The sequence below is a fragment of the Boleophthalmus pectinirostris genome, unplaced genomic scaffold (genome assembly GCF_026225935.1).
Source record: "Boleophthalmus pectinirostris isolate CB_2022bp ecotype Guang Dong unplaced genomic scaffold, ASM2622593v1 HiC_scaffold_9, whole genome shotgun sequence".
NCBI lineage: Eukaryota > Metazoa > Chordata > Actinopteri > Gobiiformes > Gobiidae > Boleophthalmus > Boleophthalmus pectinirostris.
Window position 1 is genome coordinate 6,253,143 of NW_026571541.1, and position 18,872 is coordinate 6,272,014.

The 18,872-nt window shown below is 39.0% G+C and overlaps 1 protein-coding gene across 2 annotated transcripts in view; it reads left to right on the top strand.

Annotated features, from left to right (window-relative positions):
- The window catches only part of LOC110162875 (interleukin-1 receptor accessory protein), a 67,831-nt gene that overhangs the window by 17,845 nt on the left and 31,114 nt on the right, over nt 1-18,872 (top strand). For both annotated transcript variants that reach the window (XM_055166776.1, XM_055166777.1), the window contains exons 3-4: nt 10,235-10,430; nt 14,598-14,681. In XM_055166776.1, coding sequence (XP_055022751.1) covers nt 10,235-10,430; nt 14,598-14,681 — 280 coding nt within the window. The remainder of the gene's footprint in view (nt 1-10,234; nt 10,431-14,597; nt 14,682-18,872) is intronic.

Consider the following 18,872-nt stretch of genomic DNA (forward strand, 5'->3'; position numbering starts at 1 on the left):
TCCTTGTGCGTCCATAGCTTCAATTTATTTCTCCACAAAGATGGTTCCAAAAACAGAGTAAAACTGCAAAACAGAAAAGAAAACTATAACTGAAGTTAGCTTAACTACACAATCAATCCACACACAAATATGTAAACAAAAATGGCTGACTTCCTACCATAACATCCTGTCTGTAATCAGGCCTTCAAAATAAAAGACTGTGACACAGCTAAATGCAATCTAATGCAAAAACAATTATACAGAACACATTTTTTTATATATATATTCAGGGCAAAATATTATCATATTCCTTTGTTGTAGTGTGGTCCTTGCTGAACCAAAGACTAAAATGCTCTGTTCCACTTTGTGTTGTCATAAAGCGTTAAAAAATTACTTTTTAACTTTCGTTCAGATTGGCAGATGGACTGAAATTATTTAAATGATGCTAGTGAATGTGTATGGAAGCTAAAGGGACAGTCCAGAATTTTGGACATAGGACCTCATTTCCTAGTTAGTGCATGTCAATGGATATAGTTATCCTGCCACTAAAAACAGTTTTACCCACTCCACAAAACACCTGAAGAAAATCTATTATTACACCAGACTGTCCATGTGAATGTCTGTGTTGATAGAATAATGTTTGAAATAAAACTAAGCTTGCATCACATGAATCATCACATGTTGAAGGACTATTTTCTCAGCAGCAGTGGAATTTTACTTTGCCGGTAAGATAGGTGCTCGGTGATATCAGTTTGCCGCTGCCAAACTTTCTGTCAGGAAGTACAACTCAGTGCTGCTGCTCAGGCATAAATTCTTCAAATGCAAGGTTGGTTTTACTTCTAAACTTATTCTATCAACACAGACATTTACACTGACAGTCTGGTGTGATAAGCAACCTCTGCAAATACAAGAACTGGATGGAATATTTAAAAAAAGTGTCTCCACACGTCTCCAACACTCTGGCTCACTAGGAAATGATGTCCTATTTGCAAAACTCCAGGCTGTCCCTTTAAAAACACAGTGGAGCAGCCTAAATATGCAACATGTGTGAATGAAACAAAACACAACTCCAGGTCTGTTTGTGATGAGAAAACATTATAACATAAATAAGAAAATAACATCATATGGGCCCTTTTAAAGCTGTAAGAAGCATATTTTATTAATAGAAAATTCCATCATATTGCTTTACCTCTGCTACACGTTGCTACAATCATTACATTTGCAAAAACACACAACCATTTCATTCACACAAAACACACAAACTCACAAGACTGAGTTCTCTCACACGGAAGCCATTTTTTGTATCTTGTGATGTCATACGGTAACACAAGAAGCGCTCCACTGTGTTTTTAAACTCCACACACCTTCGCTAGAATCATGTGGATCATTTCAACGTCAGGCCTGCACCAACATCTACAAAACAAAATGTGAAAGGCAGCTGCTAACTTGAAAACTACCGCTCCGTGACATCACAAGGTGGAACAGATTTGCAAAAACGCACAGCCATAACATCTCATTGCGGCGGAGAGAACCCGGCGAGGTGAAGGTGACTGCGGATGAATGGATGCAGGGGGAGAAGTGGAGAAATAGGACACGGAGAAAGAGAAGAGCAGAGCCGTGTACGAGCAGGTTTTAATGGGAAGACTAATACTGTAGGGCTGTGGAAGTGACAGTTCAATTACCCAAGCCCCACACGAGCTGCAGGTGGAGACAACAGCATTAATCCTGACTCTCCCACCGTTTTACATGTTCAACTAGACTGGGGTACACCATGGATTTCCTGTTTATTAGCGCTGGGAATCACGGGGTCCCTCATAATTCGATACGATACTCGATACATGCTGATATTATGCTCTTTTCTGATCTATGTTTTAATGTTGTTTACTCATCAAAAACATACATGGAGTTGTGTTTAGTTTCATTCACACATGTTTAACGCACAAACCTGCATATTTAATTTGTGTTCATCTCTCAAACTGAAAACACTCTGTTACAACTTGTGATGTCATGTTTTAATACAGGAAGTGCTCCACTGCATTTTTACATTTTTAAACACACCTTCACTTGAATCATTTGGATGATTTTCGCCCTGGAATTGCCACCCTCTATTGAGGTAAAAGTAAAAAAAATACCAGTTAACTTGAAAACTACCTCTTCATGACATCATAAGGTGGAACAGAACATTTTGAACTTTGGAGGCATAGACATAGCCTGATTCATCAGCTGGTTTCCGTCGGACCTCGCAGCATTAGGATTTGTTCGCTCGACAGTAGACGGAAGCTTTTTTTTTTTTTTTTAACCAGTCGCTGCTATTTGGTTGTGACATATGTAATGCACCAAATCCCGTAGGAAGAAGGGCAATAACATCTTTCCCCTTAATAAAATTCACCAAACATTCTCTTTGTTCCGGCTTTAAATCCTCGATCTTGGGAATCTTTGCCAACACAGAATGTCTGTCTTCGTCTACATCCATCTTGACCACTTTGTTTACTGTTATGTTGTACCACAAAAGGGACCCAGACAGGAGCTTGAGTTTGATGTCATGGCTTTACAGCTCTTCACTGATTGGCCGGTGCGTGGTCTACAACTTCCGGGGTTCTTGCAAACCGTCTAGTGTATTCTGATTCCTGACCTAGTCACTGGAGAGAAATTAAATTGAGCGGAGGCACTAGGTGGCACCAGCCTGGCTAATGTAGACAGACTAATACACCAGGATTACTCAAACATGTGACTGAAACAAAACACAACTCAAGGTATGTTTTTGAGGAGGAAACAACATTATAACATGACTTAAAGCTCACAAGAGTCCATTTTGTGTAATATAGGACTGGAAATATAGGAAATATTTCTATATTAAATCACTACTTCTTCAAAGTTAATATGATATCTATTTTAATCATCAAAACAGTGAATATGACAGGTGTATTGCATAAAGAACTTCACTTCTACTAAATAAGCAACAAAATTGTAGTGCGTTCACAAACAATGCTCAAAGATACAAAAAATACTTTTGATGATATATCAATACAGCAGCCCATAGTAACAATACTGTATTACCAAATTTGGTATTGATATTTCAATATTTTTGCACACCCCTACTTTTTTGCATTCAAAAGAGGTCATGTAATCATCAACATTTTTTAAAAGTATATAGTATCATTGAATCTAGTGTAGTTGTGTTTTACTCCCATTCAAAAGAGAATATTTGCTTTGATAACAGGCCTCAATTTTCATCATTCTGGACCCATGAATAACACTGTTCTAACACAGAAAATGTCATTTAATTGAAACAAAAGAGGGATGGGGAAATATAATACAAAATTAAAATATCTGTACATTATATCAGTTTGAAAAGGCTGCAAAAGAGAAGTTTACTAATATAAGAAGCCCCCAACCTAAAACATCACAATAGGTCAAATCCTTCAGCTGAGGTAGTCCTGACCAAGACTAGCAATGAGATCGTGGACATGGGACCCTCTGCTCCTGACAGGTTGCCCCAGCAGCACTGAACAATGGGTCAAATGCAGAGGACAAATTTCCCTACGGGGACAATAAAGTGTACCTTAGCCATAACGCTGTAACTTTTTTGCATCACCACTCCATAGTACACTGGGGGTTCATTTTACAGTCCAGTCACTCATGAGGTGTCTCTGGTCTCCACCTCCTCTGCCTTCAGGCCAAATTCAGACAGAGCAGTGTATCAGGTTAGTTTATTTCACTAAGACAGAGGAGCTCAATGGTCATCTATTATTTAAGACCAGTCATTCCCAACATGTGGTCTGGAGTTTAACCCATACATCCTCAAAGGTCTCCAGGGCTTCTTAAAGAGATCTAAGATAGAGTGCATGAGTTTTAATGTATGGTAGGTATGGTATGGTATGGACTATTAATTGCTTCTTCTGAAAAGTAATTTATTATCATTTCTGTTCTGTAAAATCTTTATTGATCAGATATATATATATTTTATATACATTTGTCCTAAGTATAAGACAGTAGCTCCTCAGTGGGGAACCAAAATCAAAACTAACAGCATTTAATGCTTCACTCATTCATTTGCGTGTCTCTGATTGGCTAATCTACCTGTCAGTCATGCATACTTGAGTGTGGGGTGTCCGTGTCCAGATTTGTATTTGTAGTGTAATTGTGTAATTGTAATCATTTGTGTCAAAACAGTGGATAGATTGCTAAAAATATGTGATTATCGTCATCAAGAAAATACAAACAAATTACTAATGATGCACCAATCTGATATGTAACAATAACAGAAATATCGTGATATCGTATAGTCAAAGATCTCACATTAACATCAGGACCATCACAATATATCGAATTACAAGTCTCTTTGCTTAAATGAAGAATTATGGTGCAACAATAGGTATAAAAAGACAGAGGGAACTACATAGACCATGATCCTTTGCTCCATTTCAGTGCAGACTACAAGAAGAAAGAACAATTCTAAGCACTTTTAAGCCTTAGTTCTTTCAAAATATCGCAATAAATATCGTACCGTGAGATGATTATCATAAAAATATCGAGAGATTTGGATATTGTTACATCTCTAATCATGAGCCTCCCCACCATATCGTGAGCTTTTCCAGGATATCACAATAGATATCATACCGTGAGGTTCATACCGTGACAATATCGTACCATGAGACTTAAATATCGTTACACCCCTAGTATCAGATATAAATGCCAGTATTGATATTCTTTGGTGGATTGGATATCAGCTTCCAAGATATTGATTCATCTGATATCCAACTTTTGTCTACAAATTGGTGTAATAAGATGATTTAGTGTTGGCTCAAAAAGTCCTGTAATATTCATTTTACAAAGCTATTCTGTAGCACAAATTTTGATATTTTTGCCATATGCTGTTTGCATTTAAAGGAGAATAAATTATAATTTCAGTCTCTGCCCTAATATTGGTTACACTGGATACTTGAAGCCAAAATATCAACATCAGTATTGAAACAGAAAAACCTGGATCGTTGCTTGACTACAAATCTGAGAAATTAATTTTGTCACGGTCGTCTCTCTCTACCATTCACTGCTGTACTGTTTTCCTTTGCCTTTTGGATTAGCTGACTAAGATTCTTTCCTCTTATAACCTGCTTGACCTTGCTTGCTAATTACTTCCCAGCTTAAGTGCTCACCCATTGAACCTTGCATGTATCCCTGTTGCCGGGGGTAACGCTGCTCCCAGGTTCTGTCTAGAGCTCAGATCATTACAATCACCCTCCAGCCTCAGGAACACTGAGCTTTTCACACATCATATTTAACCCATTTCTGATAGAGTTTTGTAAATATGGAATAAATTATCTCTCAATCTTTAATGTCCTTTGTAAATGCAAGACAATTTATGATTTTATTCATTAAAACTAAAACAATATCTTAATTGATGGTTTACAAAAAAAAGTAAAATAATAAAAATACCGGTGCAGAATTGATACTTTGTAGTGATTTCACAGATGTTGGGGATGTTCTACATGCATCTCTATGGTGGAATGTTCAGTAGTTACCATGGTGACACAATGCACACATTATGTCTTAAAAACCTTAACCTTCTTGGCTAATTACGTTCCATAAAGGTGCACTGTGTCACTTTTTTGTTGGGAGTCTATCACCTGCTTGTTTCTATGGATATGTCATTGCTCTGTCCGGAATGTTCCACGGTATGACTTTAAACATCTCTACTTTACATTTATTCATTTACTGGTCATTTTATAGCTCAAAAATCCTTACAAAAACAGGCATTCTGACTGTGAGTGGATCACTTCTCCACAGATCTGACTTATAACTTGGTCTGGTTTGGTCTCCATGACGATAGAAAGTTTAATACCATACTGGGTAACATTCCAAACAAAACCATAACATCCCCATGGTGAAAATAACTTGTCGGACCTTCCACCAGAAAAGCTACACAGTGCACCTTTAAACGCGCGCCCATTGGACTCTTACATTTATCCCTGTTGCCCGGGGTAACGCTGCTCAGATCATTTCCTGTCGGCCGTCAGCACCCAGCCGCCCTCCAGCCTCAGATACTCTGGGTCGTTAGCAGGATCATCACATAGCGTCCACTCATCATCTTCTGCCCTTCTTAACGAGCTCCATCCATTAAAACATCGACCCAGCTGACGGATCCTGCGCTCCTCCTGGCACCACGGCAACGACAAATTTAATTAATATTTATTGGAGAATTATTAAGTCCGGACACAACCCCCATCCGAGAGTTTAAGGAGGTACAACGTCGATTAGCAGATAGTGTCACTCAATATCAACAGCTATAATCAAGCTTTTGTCCCATATTAGGCAATTGTCTGATCTATGTTATAACGTACACAGCAAAAAGTGGAGTGTTAAAATGGACTCTCACAGAATCAATTTTATATGAGACCAGTCTGTTCTAGAGTTGATTTAACATTTTTTTGGAAATGTTAATTAAATAACCCTGGACCATTCCTGTTTAATCCCAAAATCAAATTATATTAACATTTTGAGAGTAAACAGATGTTTTATTTTTACACTTTATTTTAGTTAATTTAAGATGAAATTACCTACACAGCTGGTTCAAACTGGTTTTCTCTTGGAGATTTGTAGTGGTGGGTGCCAAAGTAACACTAAGGGAAGCTGAATTCCCCCTTGCCACACACACACACACACACACACACACACACACACACACACACACATACACACACACACACAAAGGCGCCAGCCAAGTAAAAATCTGTAATATTTTATGTTTTTTTACTCAAAATGATGCGGAATCATATTATTAACATTAATGCGGCTCATACCTACTTCATCACCTAGAGAACAGAAATCACAGGCTGCAACACATGAACCAGGACTAAACCAGGATTAAACCAGGTCTAAACCAGGTCTAAACCAGATCTAAACCAGGACTAGACCTAGGATTAATCTTGGACTTGAGAGAGAGAGACGGGACCCCGAGCCCATGGAGCAGGGTGTCCCCAAAGCACAATCAGGTGGTGGCTGTGCTTAGCGATGTGGGGCACGGAGCTCTGTGCCAGTCCTTTCTCCTGTGGTCACCTGACAGTCTACGCAGGAGCACCTCCGGGCCAGTCCCGACGCTCATTCCTGGTTCAGTCCTGGTTCAGTTCTGTTTTAGTCCTGTTTTAGTTCTGTTTCAGTCCTGGTTTAGACCTGATTAAGTCTTAGTTCTCCTGTTTCAATCCTATTTTAGACCTGGTTCAGTCCTGGTTCAGTCCTGGTTCAGTCCTGGTTCAGTCCTGGTTTAGACCTGGTTCAGTCCTGGTTCAGGCCTGGATCAGTCCTGGTTAAGTCCTGGTCCCTCATGTCTCGGGTCTCTATAGGACAGTACTGCAGATGCGCCTATGCAGATTTTTTTCATCATTGCCAGTAGCTCTGGTTTGACATTTAACTATTTTATATTTATTATTTTTTTATATGTCACGTCGGGAGAAGTGGGTGGACAGTGTACCCCCGCGTACCACACCCACCACACCCCTGGTTAAAAACAACTATTTTACCCTGAAATTTAACCCTCCAGTTTTTAATGTGTAATTTCCTCATCAAAAACAGACCTGGAGTTGTGTTTTGTTTCATTCACACAAAACAAAACACAGCTCCAGGTCTGTTCTCAGGAGGTAACAACATTATAACATGCTTAAAGCTCACAAGAGTCAATTGTGCAATACAGGACCTTTAAAGCTGCTCTGGTGGGTTAGCCTGCTTGAGATGTTATTGCTTTGACTGGAATATTCCACAGCACGCCATTCAATTTAGTCAATCTAAATGGATACACATATTTAAATGTTCCACAGTATTGCATTAAACCTCTGTAAAGACTAAACTAAACCTGCTTGTCCCTATACTTAAGTTGTGCTTGTCTCCATGGAGATATACTGCTTTTACCCAGAATGTTCTTAAGTTTTGTAGCTTGTATGATTACAGCTTCAGTGTTATTGCTTTGTCTTAAATGTTTCACAGTATGGTATTAAACCTCTCTATCGTCATGGAGACCAAATCAGACCAAATCACACGTCAGATCTGTGGAGAGGCGACCCTGCTCACAGTCAGAATGTTTGTTTTTCTTGGTATTTTTGAACTGTAATTTAATAAAAGCAAGATAAATGTAAGATGGAGTTTAGCTGTTTAATGTCACACTGTGGAACATTCCAGGCAGAGCAATGACAAATCCATAGAAACAAGCAGGTGATGGACCTGAATCGAAAAGTTGCACAGTGTACTTTTAATGTTGAAATGAGTGAGTGTAATGGCAGTGTCTTTAATGAGCCCGGTATGGGGGTGCACTGCGCTTTGAATCTTTCTGCCATAAAAACATTAAACACTGCAGTTTGGCTCGGGACCAAGGACAGAGGTGGAGATGTGCTTTTATACAGGCCACTGCTGCACTGCCCTCCTAATATGAGCCTCCTTCAGTGTCTTTGTAAATGTGAGACTAACGCTCTTAATACTGTAGGCCTATAGTACATTAGTATTGCAGATCTGAATAGTCTCGAAATGGAAAAGAATCTATTTAGTGCATTAGTCTTATACTTTTCCAGACGCTCAAAGTCGCTTTCCAGTTTCGTGTATCATTAATTCACTCCACACTCGGTGATGGTAAGATAATGTAGCCACAGCTGCCCTGGCAGACAGACAAGGCTTCCAATCTGTGCCATCAGCCCCTTCAACCGCTCACACCACTTTTATACTAGGCAAGGTGGGTAAACTGTCTAGCCTGAGAACACAATAACACTTTTTACCACTAGGGATGTAATGAAATTCGGATGTACAAATTTCGATCTCACGGTACGATATTTATTGCAGTATTTTGTCGAGGCTAACAAAACTATGAATATATGACTTTTTCCTTGGCAAGACTTTGGTTCTGTCATAAACCAAAGAGCTAAGATTTAAAAGTGCTTAATAAGTTATCTCATCATGTAAATTGGATTGAAGCAGAGCAAAGGATCATGGTCTATGTAGTAGTCTTGTGACGATAATCAAGTCTCACGATACAATATTGTCACGATATGAACCTCGCAGATATCGTGGGAAAGCTCACGATATGGTGGGGAGTCTCACAATTAGGAATGTAACAATATCCAAATCTCTCGGTACGATATTTTCACATATACATCTCACAATATGATATTTATTGTGATATTTTGTGGAGGCTAAACAGCTAAAACTGTTAATATGCAACTTTTTCCTCTTAAAATGCCTTGACAAGACTTAATACTAAGAACTAAGACTTAAAAGTGCTGAGAATTGTTATTTCTTCATGTAGTCTGCATTGAAATGGAGGATCATGATCTATGTAGTTCCCTCTGTCTTTTTGCTGCTTTTGTCTGTTGCTGCACCATAATTCTTAATTTAAGCAAAGAGACTTGTAATTCGATATATTGTGATGATCCGTGATATTATTGTGACAACTTTGACAATACAATATCACGATATTTCGGTTATTGTTACATCCCTTCTATGTAGTTCCCTATGTTTCTTTTAGCTATTGCTGCACCATAACAATGACTTTAACCATTAGTAGTGTAGTGTTGTAGTACTCCAGACTCGAGACTCGTTTTTTTGGGGTCTTGGTCTCTTCTCGGACTCGACCGTGTTTGGACTCGGTCTTGTCTTGGTCTCAAGATCTGACACTCGCCAAGTGATAAAATGGAGATAGATTTATAAAAACTTTGATATATGTGCCAAAATCACTTTAAAATACAAATAAATGTCAAAAATTACAAAGATGGTCTCGATTTGGTCTCGATGGGCCGTGGTCTCGGTCTTGTCTCGGTCTCGGCCTTTAAAAGTGTTGGTCTTGTCTTTGTCTCGACCATCAGACGTCTTGGTCTCAGTTACTGCAGTCTTGACTAACACGTTACCAAAGAGATTTAAGATTTGATATATTGTGATGGTCCATGATATTATTGAGAAACTTTTGACGATACATTATCACAATATTTCAGTTATTCTTACATCCTTATTTGCCACTGGTGCCCCACTGTGGACCCTGGTATTCCCAGCGGTCTGTCCAAGCCCTCACCCTGCTTAGCTTCAGAGATCTGACGAGGTTTGGTCACTATTCGTCTTAAAATGGAAAAGAATGTTATGCTGCAGTGCTATGCCTTGTATTTGTATAAAGTCCGGGTTGAAAACACCACTAAAACATGCTTGAATCACTCTAAATACAGCTTTGAATGGGTAAAAAAGTATATCTGTCTCTTTTTAAAATGACTCTTCTTCTGTGTCCTGTCAGAGCCCATGTGTTATGACTGGGGGGAGTCCAGTGAGGCTGCGGTGCACGTTTTGGTGGGACAGTCTGGCTTCCTGTCCTGTCCACTCTTCTCTCACCCGTCTGTCTACAACTACTCCTCCACCCAGAGCACCGGACACAACCTCTTCTGGTACAGGGTCCTCGAGGGCCACGACCTGGAGCAGCCCATCACCAACAGGTACGAGGACATGTTTAAGGTGAACTGTGTCACTTTTCTGGTGGAGGGTTCATCAAATGCTTTTCTCCATGGATATGTTATTACTTTGTTTGGAATGTTTCACACTATGGTATTAAACCTTTCTATCTTCATGGAGACCAAACAGGACCAAGTTAGAGGTCAGATCTGTGGAGACGCGACCCCATTTACAGTCAGAATGTTTATTTTTCTTGGTATTTTGAGCTATAAAACCAACTGTAATTGAATAAATGTAAGGTAGAGCTGTTTAATATATACTGTGGAACATTCCAAGCAGAGCAATGATGTAGAAACATAGAAACAAGCAGGTGACGGACTCTCCACCAGAAAAGTTACACAGCGCACCTTTAACTTTTCAGGTTGGGGGTTCACTGCCATGGAGATGCTATTGCTTTGCCTGTAATGTTCCACGGCATGGTGTTAAATGTATATAAGATGCATTAATTAAATTATGGGTGTTTTTATAGCTCAAATTAAAAATAAATAAATACATAAATGCATTCTGACTGTGAGTGGGATCGGCTCTTCACAGATCTCAACTGTAAAATGGCCTGGTTGCATCTCAGACATGTTTGTATGGACATTACCATATTTTTCGGACTATAAGGCACACTTAAATTTTTTCAAAAATCATCCTTATGTATTAAATCTGGTTGTGTTTACTGACCTTGAACCAATTTTATATGGTACACAGCGCTCAAAAATCTGTTAAAAATGTTTTGGTACAACTTTGGTAAACTATGAAGCCGCGCCGCTTGATGGATTGTCGGAGCATTACAGCTACCATAGTCAGGAGCCTCGAGTAGTAAGTAAATCCGACAGAAGCTGACTGCATCAGGGCACTAGGAGCGCTTATAGTTTGTGCACATTAGCCATGTACTTTTAAGTTTCATTTCTGTAAAACGTAAACAAATGTACGCAAAGCTGCATTAAACACATTATGACTCAATGTATATTTGAGTCGTCATTGTGGGAAAAAAATAAAAAAATTAAGAAATGATCCACCCACATTCACATTCATAATACACATTCACCAAGACAGGGAGGCAACGCCAGGCGAATTATGCCAAGACCAGCCAATTGATCGTGGATGTCTGGATTAAGGATCAGTCTCAAGTGTTGTCCGTTTGTTTCGCTTAATGCACCTTATAATCCAGTGCACCTTATGTATGAAAATAGATGAGAAAATTCAACATTATTGCACCTTATAATCTGGCGCACTTTATAGTCCAAGAATACAGTAATATGTTTAATACCATACTTTGGAATATTGGAGGTAAAGCAATAACATCTCCATGGAGACAAGTAACTGGCATGCCCGCTGCCAGAAAAGTTACACAACACACAACATAGCATATACTTTAAATGGACATATCTAACCTGCGAGCCACCACGTTCCATATAGGAAGCGAGCATGGGGCAGGAAGTGAGGATGGGGCACTTCTGGCTCCATTCAATCCACCTGCAATTCACTTTGTAATTTCTGCTGTGAGCCTCGTTATTTTGGTCTTAAAATGTTCTTAGTAACCCGCTGTACATGATCCTAGTGTTTTCATTTTGCTATTTTGTCCTTAAATAAATTCCTCTTCCTTATATGAAATGCTGCTCCAAACTGCTATCCTCATGAGCTTCATTTGACTGAATCCAAATGCTATGGGCAACGTCACACTCCCTTAGTCCACTTTCTTATACAGTTTATGAGCACTATCAAAACTAAATCATTCTTATGCAGGAAAGTTTTTTCAAAGCGTGTGGTTCTGGCTGGATAAGTAAGTAAAATGTTGGCAGGAAGGTTAGAGATGCATCTTGAAGTTTGTGGGGCTGGTCTATAAATTCCCTGTGGATGTAAAGTGAAGTGGTTGAAGCAAAACAGATGGAGCGTTGTGTAATGATTTCCACTACAGCGCCTCGATTAGCGTCAGTCTCTAAGTTTGTACGGGCTTCTAATGGGCTGACCCACATTTCACCTGTGTTTGCTTACTTGACCAGCCAGAACCACGCACTCTGACAAAACTTTACGAAGACCAGATCTGGAGCTCTATCCTTTCTAAGGATGGAAAAATAAACAGTAATATTGTTTATTATGATAAAAAGGGTAGACAATAATCAGTCATGGGACATTTTATATACCATACTTTTCAGACTAGAAGTCGCTTCGGAGTATAAGTCACACCAGCCTAAAACTGCATAATGAAGAAGAAAAAACATATATAAGTTACATCGGATTATAAGTTGCACTTTTTGGGGGAAATTTATTTTATAAAATCAGAGACCAGGAACCAACATTTCCTCTTGAAATTCAAGTTCTAGTAATAACAATAGAACAGAGAACAACAGACTGTTAACATCACATATGAACAGTTCTTCAGATAACTATAACATCAACAACAGAACGGAACAAGTTTACCAAACTCTCCATCTCACTCCAAATCACTTAATCCATTCAATTCTTCATCCTCGGTGTCACTTCTGAGCAACTCCGGAGGTAAACGGAGTGCTACTTCCTCTTCTGAATATCTGTTATCAGATACAGCATCAGTTCCAGTTAGAATCATTTCGGTCTTTCTGAATCCTGACAGGATGGTTTCGGTGTCACTGAAGTCCAGGCTTTGTCCATCCACTTCCAGGAAAGTTGCATTGTGCATCCTCCCGGTGTCACGTTTCTCGCTCACTTCAAACTTTCTTTCTGCTGCTCGATTACCCTTTTCGGCTGCATATTTTGCTACTTGCAGCTTGTAAAAAATGCAAAATGTTTTTTTTTTTTTTAGTACTGTAGAAGTAAAATGTGATCGACCTGACATGATACAGAGAGGACAGAGGCTCTTTCTGCAGGAGACGTGTGCAGTAGAGCCAAGTGACAGCGGTACAGGAGTAATAGGAATAGTAGATACTGGCACACAAGTCTAGTGCCTCTCATGGCTGTCAGTGTGAACATTTTAATATATAAGTCGCACTTGAGTATAAGTCGCAGGAAACACCGAAACCATGAAAAAAGGGCCACTTATAGCCCAAAAAATACAGTAATTGTGATAATCGCCAACAAAGATAATCAATGTTGTGTCACCAAAATGTGTAGAAAAAAAGCTACTGATCCATCATGATGTCTGCTAGATCATAGTTGCTTTCTCTAATAACAAAGTACAGTTATAAAGAAATTGTTTAAACATGGAACTTATTCATAACATTAAAATTGTAACTATTTGTATCCATAACATTTTTAAACTGCCAGCAACTTTAATAAATATCATGATGTAGTTAATCGCAATTATTTTGGCCGTGATAATCATAACACCAAATTTCAATATCGCCCCATGCCAACAGGTTCTATTCACGTTTACGTCACAAACCAGGAAGATGTTTAGAAACATGTCATGACAACTTCCAGTGTAGTTCCAAACACTGGACTCGCTGACCAACTGTGATCAAACCCACTGAAGTAAATGTGATCAGCGGTAAAATGAAGACTAGTGCTTGGACTCATCTTGAATTTGGCACCTCATCTCTTCTAAGGCATGTACCCAGTGCACTCAGCGTTGTGTGTCAGTAGGGAAATGATGAAAACTGAGGTATGGTTGGAATTGTTGATCAACCAAACGCAACGGAACAGTACAATAACATGGAACAACAACAAGAAAACTGGGACATTTTCTCATTTTTCCTAGATTTTGTCAGACTTACCACCGCAAACAGAGCCCACCGGAAGTTGTCATTCTATCTTTCCAAATGTCTTCCTGGTTTGTGATGCCAGCTTGAGCCTATTCCTATTTCCATGATTTCAGAGTGTGTGATTGACAGGCCAATTAACCAATCAGAGAGATACATGGTCTGTTTGTGTCAAAAACAAATATGGCTGCTTACAAAAGGGACAAAAATCTACATAAAGACTGACAAAAAGAATCAACAATCAAATCACAAACTATTACTTATTTCAGGTAAAAGAACGTTATGAGAATTTTCCAGAGATGTCTTGCATATTTGATAGACACATGCTACAAATGAGCGGCTGTGGTTGGATGGTCCGGTTCCAGTCCCTTCTGGATTCAGTCAGAATGTAGAGGGGAATAGCTGGTCAGACAGGTGTTTTGTTTTGTTTTTTTCCTTTTTTCCTTTTTCTCTTTTCTCACTGATCTGTGGTTTTGTGTGTTTCAGCGCCAGACTCAGCAAAGACAGAGAGCGCCTGTGGCTACAGCCGGCTAATGCGAATGACACTGGACAGTACATCTGCATGATACGGTATACTACAGTACACAAGTACACAAACACAAATGAAGTACAGTTTATCATTACTGACGTCAGGATTAGTCTGTTCATTAAAGGTGCATCTTGGAACTTTTTGGTCTGGGGTCTGTCTCCTGCTTGTTTTCTATGAATATGTCATTGCTCTGCCTAGAATGTTCCACAGTATGACATTAAATAGCTCTACCATGCATTTATCTTATACATTTATTAAATTACAGCTCAAAAATACCTTGAAAAACAGGCATTCTGACTGAAAGCAGAGTCTCCTCTCCACATATCTGACCTGTAACTTGGTCTGATTTGGTCTCCATGGAGATAGAAAGGTTTAATACCATACTGTGGAACATTCCAGACAAAACAATAACATCTCCAAGGAGTAAAGTATTTGACGGACACTCCACCAAAAAAAGTGAATAAATGTAGATATGAATGTAATACAATTATTGTCACAATTTATAGATTTTTTGTCATCTGCTGCTATATTGGCTGTAGTTGCTAATGAAAGGAAATATGCAATAGTTGCCCAAATGATCAGTATTACAGATACTTTGCAGTGACATCACTGTGTTCTGCATGTATCTATATTGATGAAATGTTCAGCTGTTACCATGGGGACATTATACACACACTAACACAGAAGTATAAACATTTTGGTACAACTGCCTAGTTATTTTGGTACCAATGAAAAAATGTTGTGATGGCCAATGTTTTTTAACATGGAAGTCGGCAAACTTGTTTCAGCTGCAAAATATCAATTCATGGAAAACCGTTTCGATAGAACCAGTGTGACCATGACTGTCCTGGTACTGTCCTGGTCTGCTTATCTGTGCTGATGCCCTGTTGTTTAAATTCAATTAAATTCAAGTTTGTTTATATAGCACATTTAAACAACTTCAGCTGACCAAAGTGCTTCACATACAAGTCAACAAAAACAGAAGAAAAAATTACATACACATATATACAGATAACATGTGAAAACTACAATAAAAACACCAAGATAACCTGTCTAGCTCGTACTAAACACCAGGGAGAAGAGTTGAGTTTTCAGTCTAGTCTGAAACTGCGTTACAGACTGAGAGGATCTGACAGGAAAAGTTGTTCCACAGTCTGGGCGCTGGCAAAGAAAAAGCTCTGTCACCTTGTTGTGAGCCTAGTTTTGGGCACGACCAACAGGAGTGATCTCAGGGCTCTGGAAGGAGTATAGGGCTGCAGTAACTCCCTCAAAAAGACTGGACGCGCAGAGTGCAAACATTTGAAAACAATTAATAACATTTTAAATTGCACCCTATTTAAGACAGGGAGCACAGCACAGGTGTAATGTGTTCACATCTCCTAGTATTTGTCAGCAGAGGAGCTGCAGCATTCTGATGTTATTTGGTAAAAAACTATATATTTTTTTTTTGTAAATGCATAAACAATTGTATTATAAAAGTCGCACTATCAGACAGAATCAGAGAGAGGTGTATGTTGTTACTCCTTCACTTCACTCTTGGACAAAATGAGCCAAGAAATAATTAGTGTGAATACAAATTGTTCAGATCATTTTGTAGCCTACTTAGGAAGCAAAAACAAGTTTCAATTCTATGTTATTAGGTTATTTTTTCAGACCAAGACAAGAGTTTGTTTTCATACCTGACTGTTTGGACTGCTCACTAGAGTCTTCCTCAAAGTGTTCACGTGATGTTGCCGTGACATGTCAGCTGATTTATACAGGTTTTAGCACTGTCTTCCTACCGATGGAGGCAGAATGACAGCGCCATCTGTCATCCTGCCACAAAACGCAAAGCAGAACAGGAACAACTTAAATCGGCCATTTCTGACCATTGTAAAAGAGAGAACCACATTATGGACTGGGACAGAGCAAACATCATTGGGACAGAGAAAAACAAATATCATTGCTGGATCAAAGAGGCAATCGAAATACGGAAACGTGCCCACGGGACTATAAACTGGGACGAGGGCACATTTTACTCTCACACACCTGGGATACTGTCTTGAGGAAGTGGGACTGCAGATGGCGCTGTCGTCCTGCCTCCTTCAACAAGAAGACAACACCAAAACCTGTTTAAATCAATTGACCGGCCACATCGCAGCAACATCTCGTGACACTCTGAGAAAGAGCACTAGTGAGCAGAACAAACTGTCATGTATAAAAACAAACTCTTGGTCTGAAAAAAGAACCTAATAACATAAATCAGAAGACCAGATGAACCTTATTGGACTAAGTTTCAATTCTATCTCCTATAGGGATGTTTTTCTGTAGCAATATACACTTCCAACTTTGTTACTGTGATAATTCTTAGTTCATTCCACATTGGCAAAATCAGTCTCGCACAAGTTACCAGTCTAGCACTTTAATTCCTTCATTGTGCTGTGTAGTTTACTCAGATGGTTACTGGAAATACAGGAGTGGTTTTAACCCAGGACAGTATGGGTAGATAGCATCACCCAGTTTGCCTCGGTTCGATGCTTCTTTGTGCATTAATCAGTGTAAGTGGCTCTGAGTGGCTCTAAAGACCTGCTGCTGCCACTGTGCTGCTGCAGATCCTCTCTGAGATGTGGTGTTTACTGGACCGCCACCAACAACACAGGGCTGTGTGCTGTGAAGGGACCAGACTGTACTCTAGGGCACCGTATATCACAATTGAATTAAAAGGCTGCAATTACTTAGATAATAGAATGTCTGAAAAGAACCATATATATTTTATTTTTATGGAAAAAACTTTAGATTAGTTTAGATTTCCACAAACGTTCTGAAATTCATTTTTGTATTTGTTTATCAGTTTCTGTCTTCTCTCGAATGCTCCTGAAGTTATTTATTTTAGACTACTTTTTTAAGGTGCACTGTGGAACTTTTTAGTTGGGGGGTCCATCACCTGCTTGTTTCTGTGGATATCTCATTGCTCTGCCTGGAATGTTCCGCAGTATGACATTAAACAGATCTACTTTACATTTATTCTTTTACAGGTGGTTTTATAGCTCAAAAATGCCTAAACAAAACAGGCATTCTGACTATGAATGGGGTCGCCTCTTCACAGATCTGACCTATAACTTGGTCAGGTTTGGTCTCCATGACGATAGAAAGTTTAATACCATACAGACCAAGTAATAACACCTCCATAGAGAAAAGCAAAGTCACAAAATACACCTTTAAACATAATGTCGCTAATGTAACTGCAATATGATTTTTGCAGTTTGATTTTTTTTTTTTCTAAATTGTACAAAAAATATATACAAAATATAATAACAAAATTAGGTAATACTCCAAATTAAAATCTTTTCTCACCATTCTAGATATCAGAACCACTTTCCTGGAGCTGCAGCAGATGATTATGATGATTACTGACCTAAAAACTTGCATTCTTACTGTGAGTGGGCTCTCCTCTCCACAGATCTGACATGTTACTAGGCCCCGTGTCATCACCTGCTGTCTCTGTATAGATAAATAAGTGTAATGCCATACTGTTGAACTTTCCAGGCAATGTCTCCATGGAGAGGAGCAGGTGATAGACCCTTCACTAAAAGACACACCGTACATCTTTAAGACACAAAACGTAACTTTTTTTGAACAGTCATTAAAGTGTTCAGAAAATTTTTGTGCACTACATTTTCAACTTGTTTCTTCTCCAGCAGGGCTAAAGTGTGTGCTCTGGGCCGCTGTAGGACCAGAAAGTAATGACTAAAACAGCCTCTTTATGAGGTAGAGTCCAGCCAGAGCCAAACTGAACACTTCATTACGATCACTTAGGTGCTCATCAATAAATTACAACACAGTGGAAAGTAGAATTATGCCGTTATATATCATAATCAAACTGTACGTCGTATGAGGAAGTTTCCACACACACACGCACCCACATGCATGTACACACACAACTACACACACCTAGACACACTTACATGCACACACATACACACATACAAGATGGCATCATAAAAACATATATTAAAAGGTTTGAAAACAACTGTCATAACACATAAAAATTAACATAATCCACTGAGCCACATGTTGGCAGTGCAATTCCAGATCTCACAGATGAATACTGCCATTGTGCCCTAGAGCAATACACTCACTCACACATGAGTGTGTGTAAGTAAATAGGTTCGTGGTTCCTTGATGTAAAGAGCTTTTTGTACCTTGAGAGAAAAGCTCTATATAAACTCTGATTAAAAATGAAAAGTTCTTTA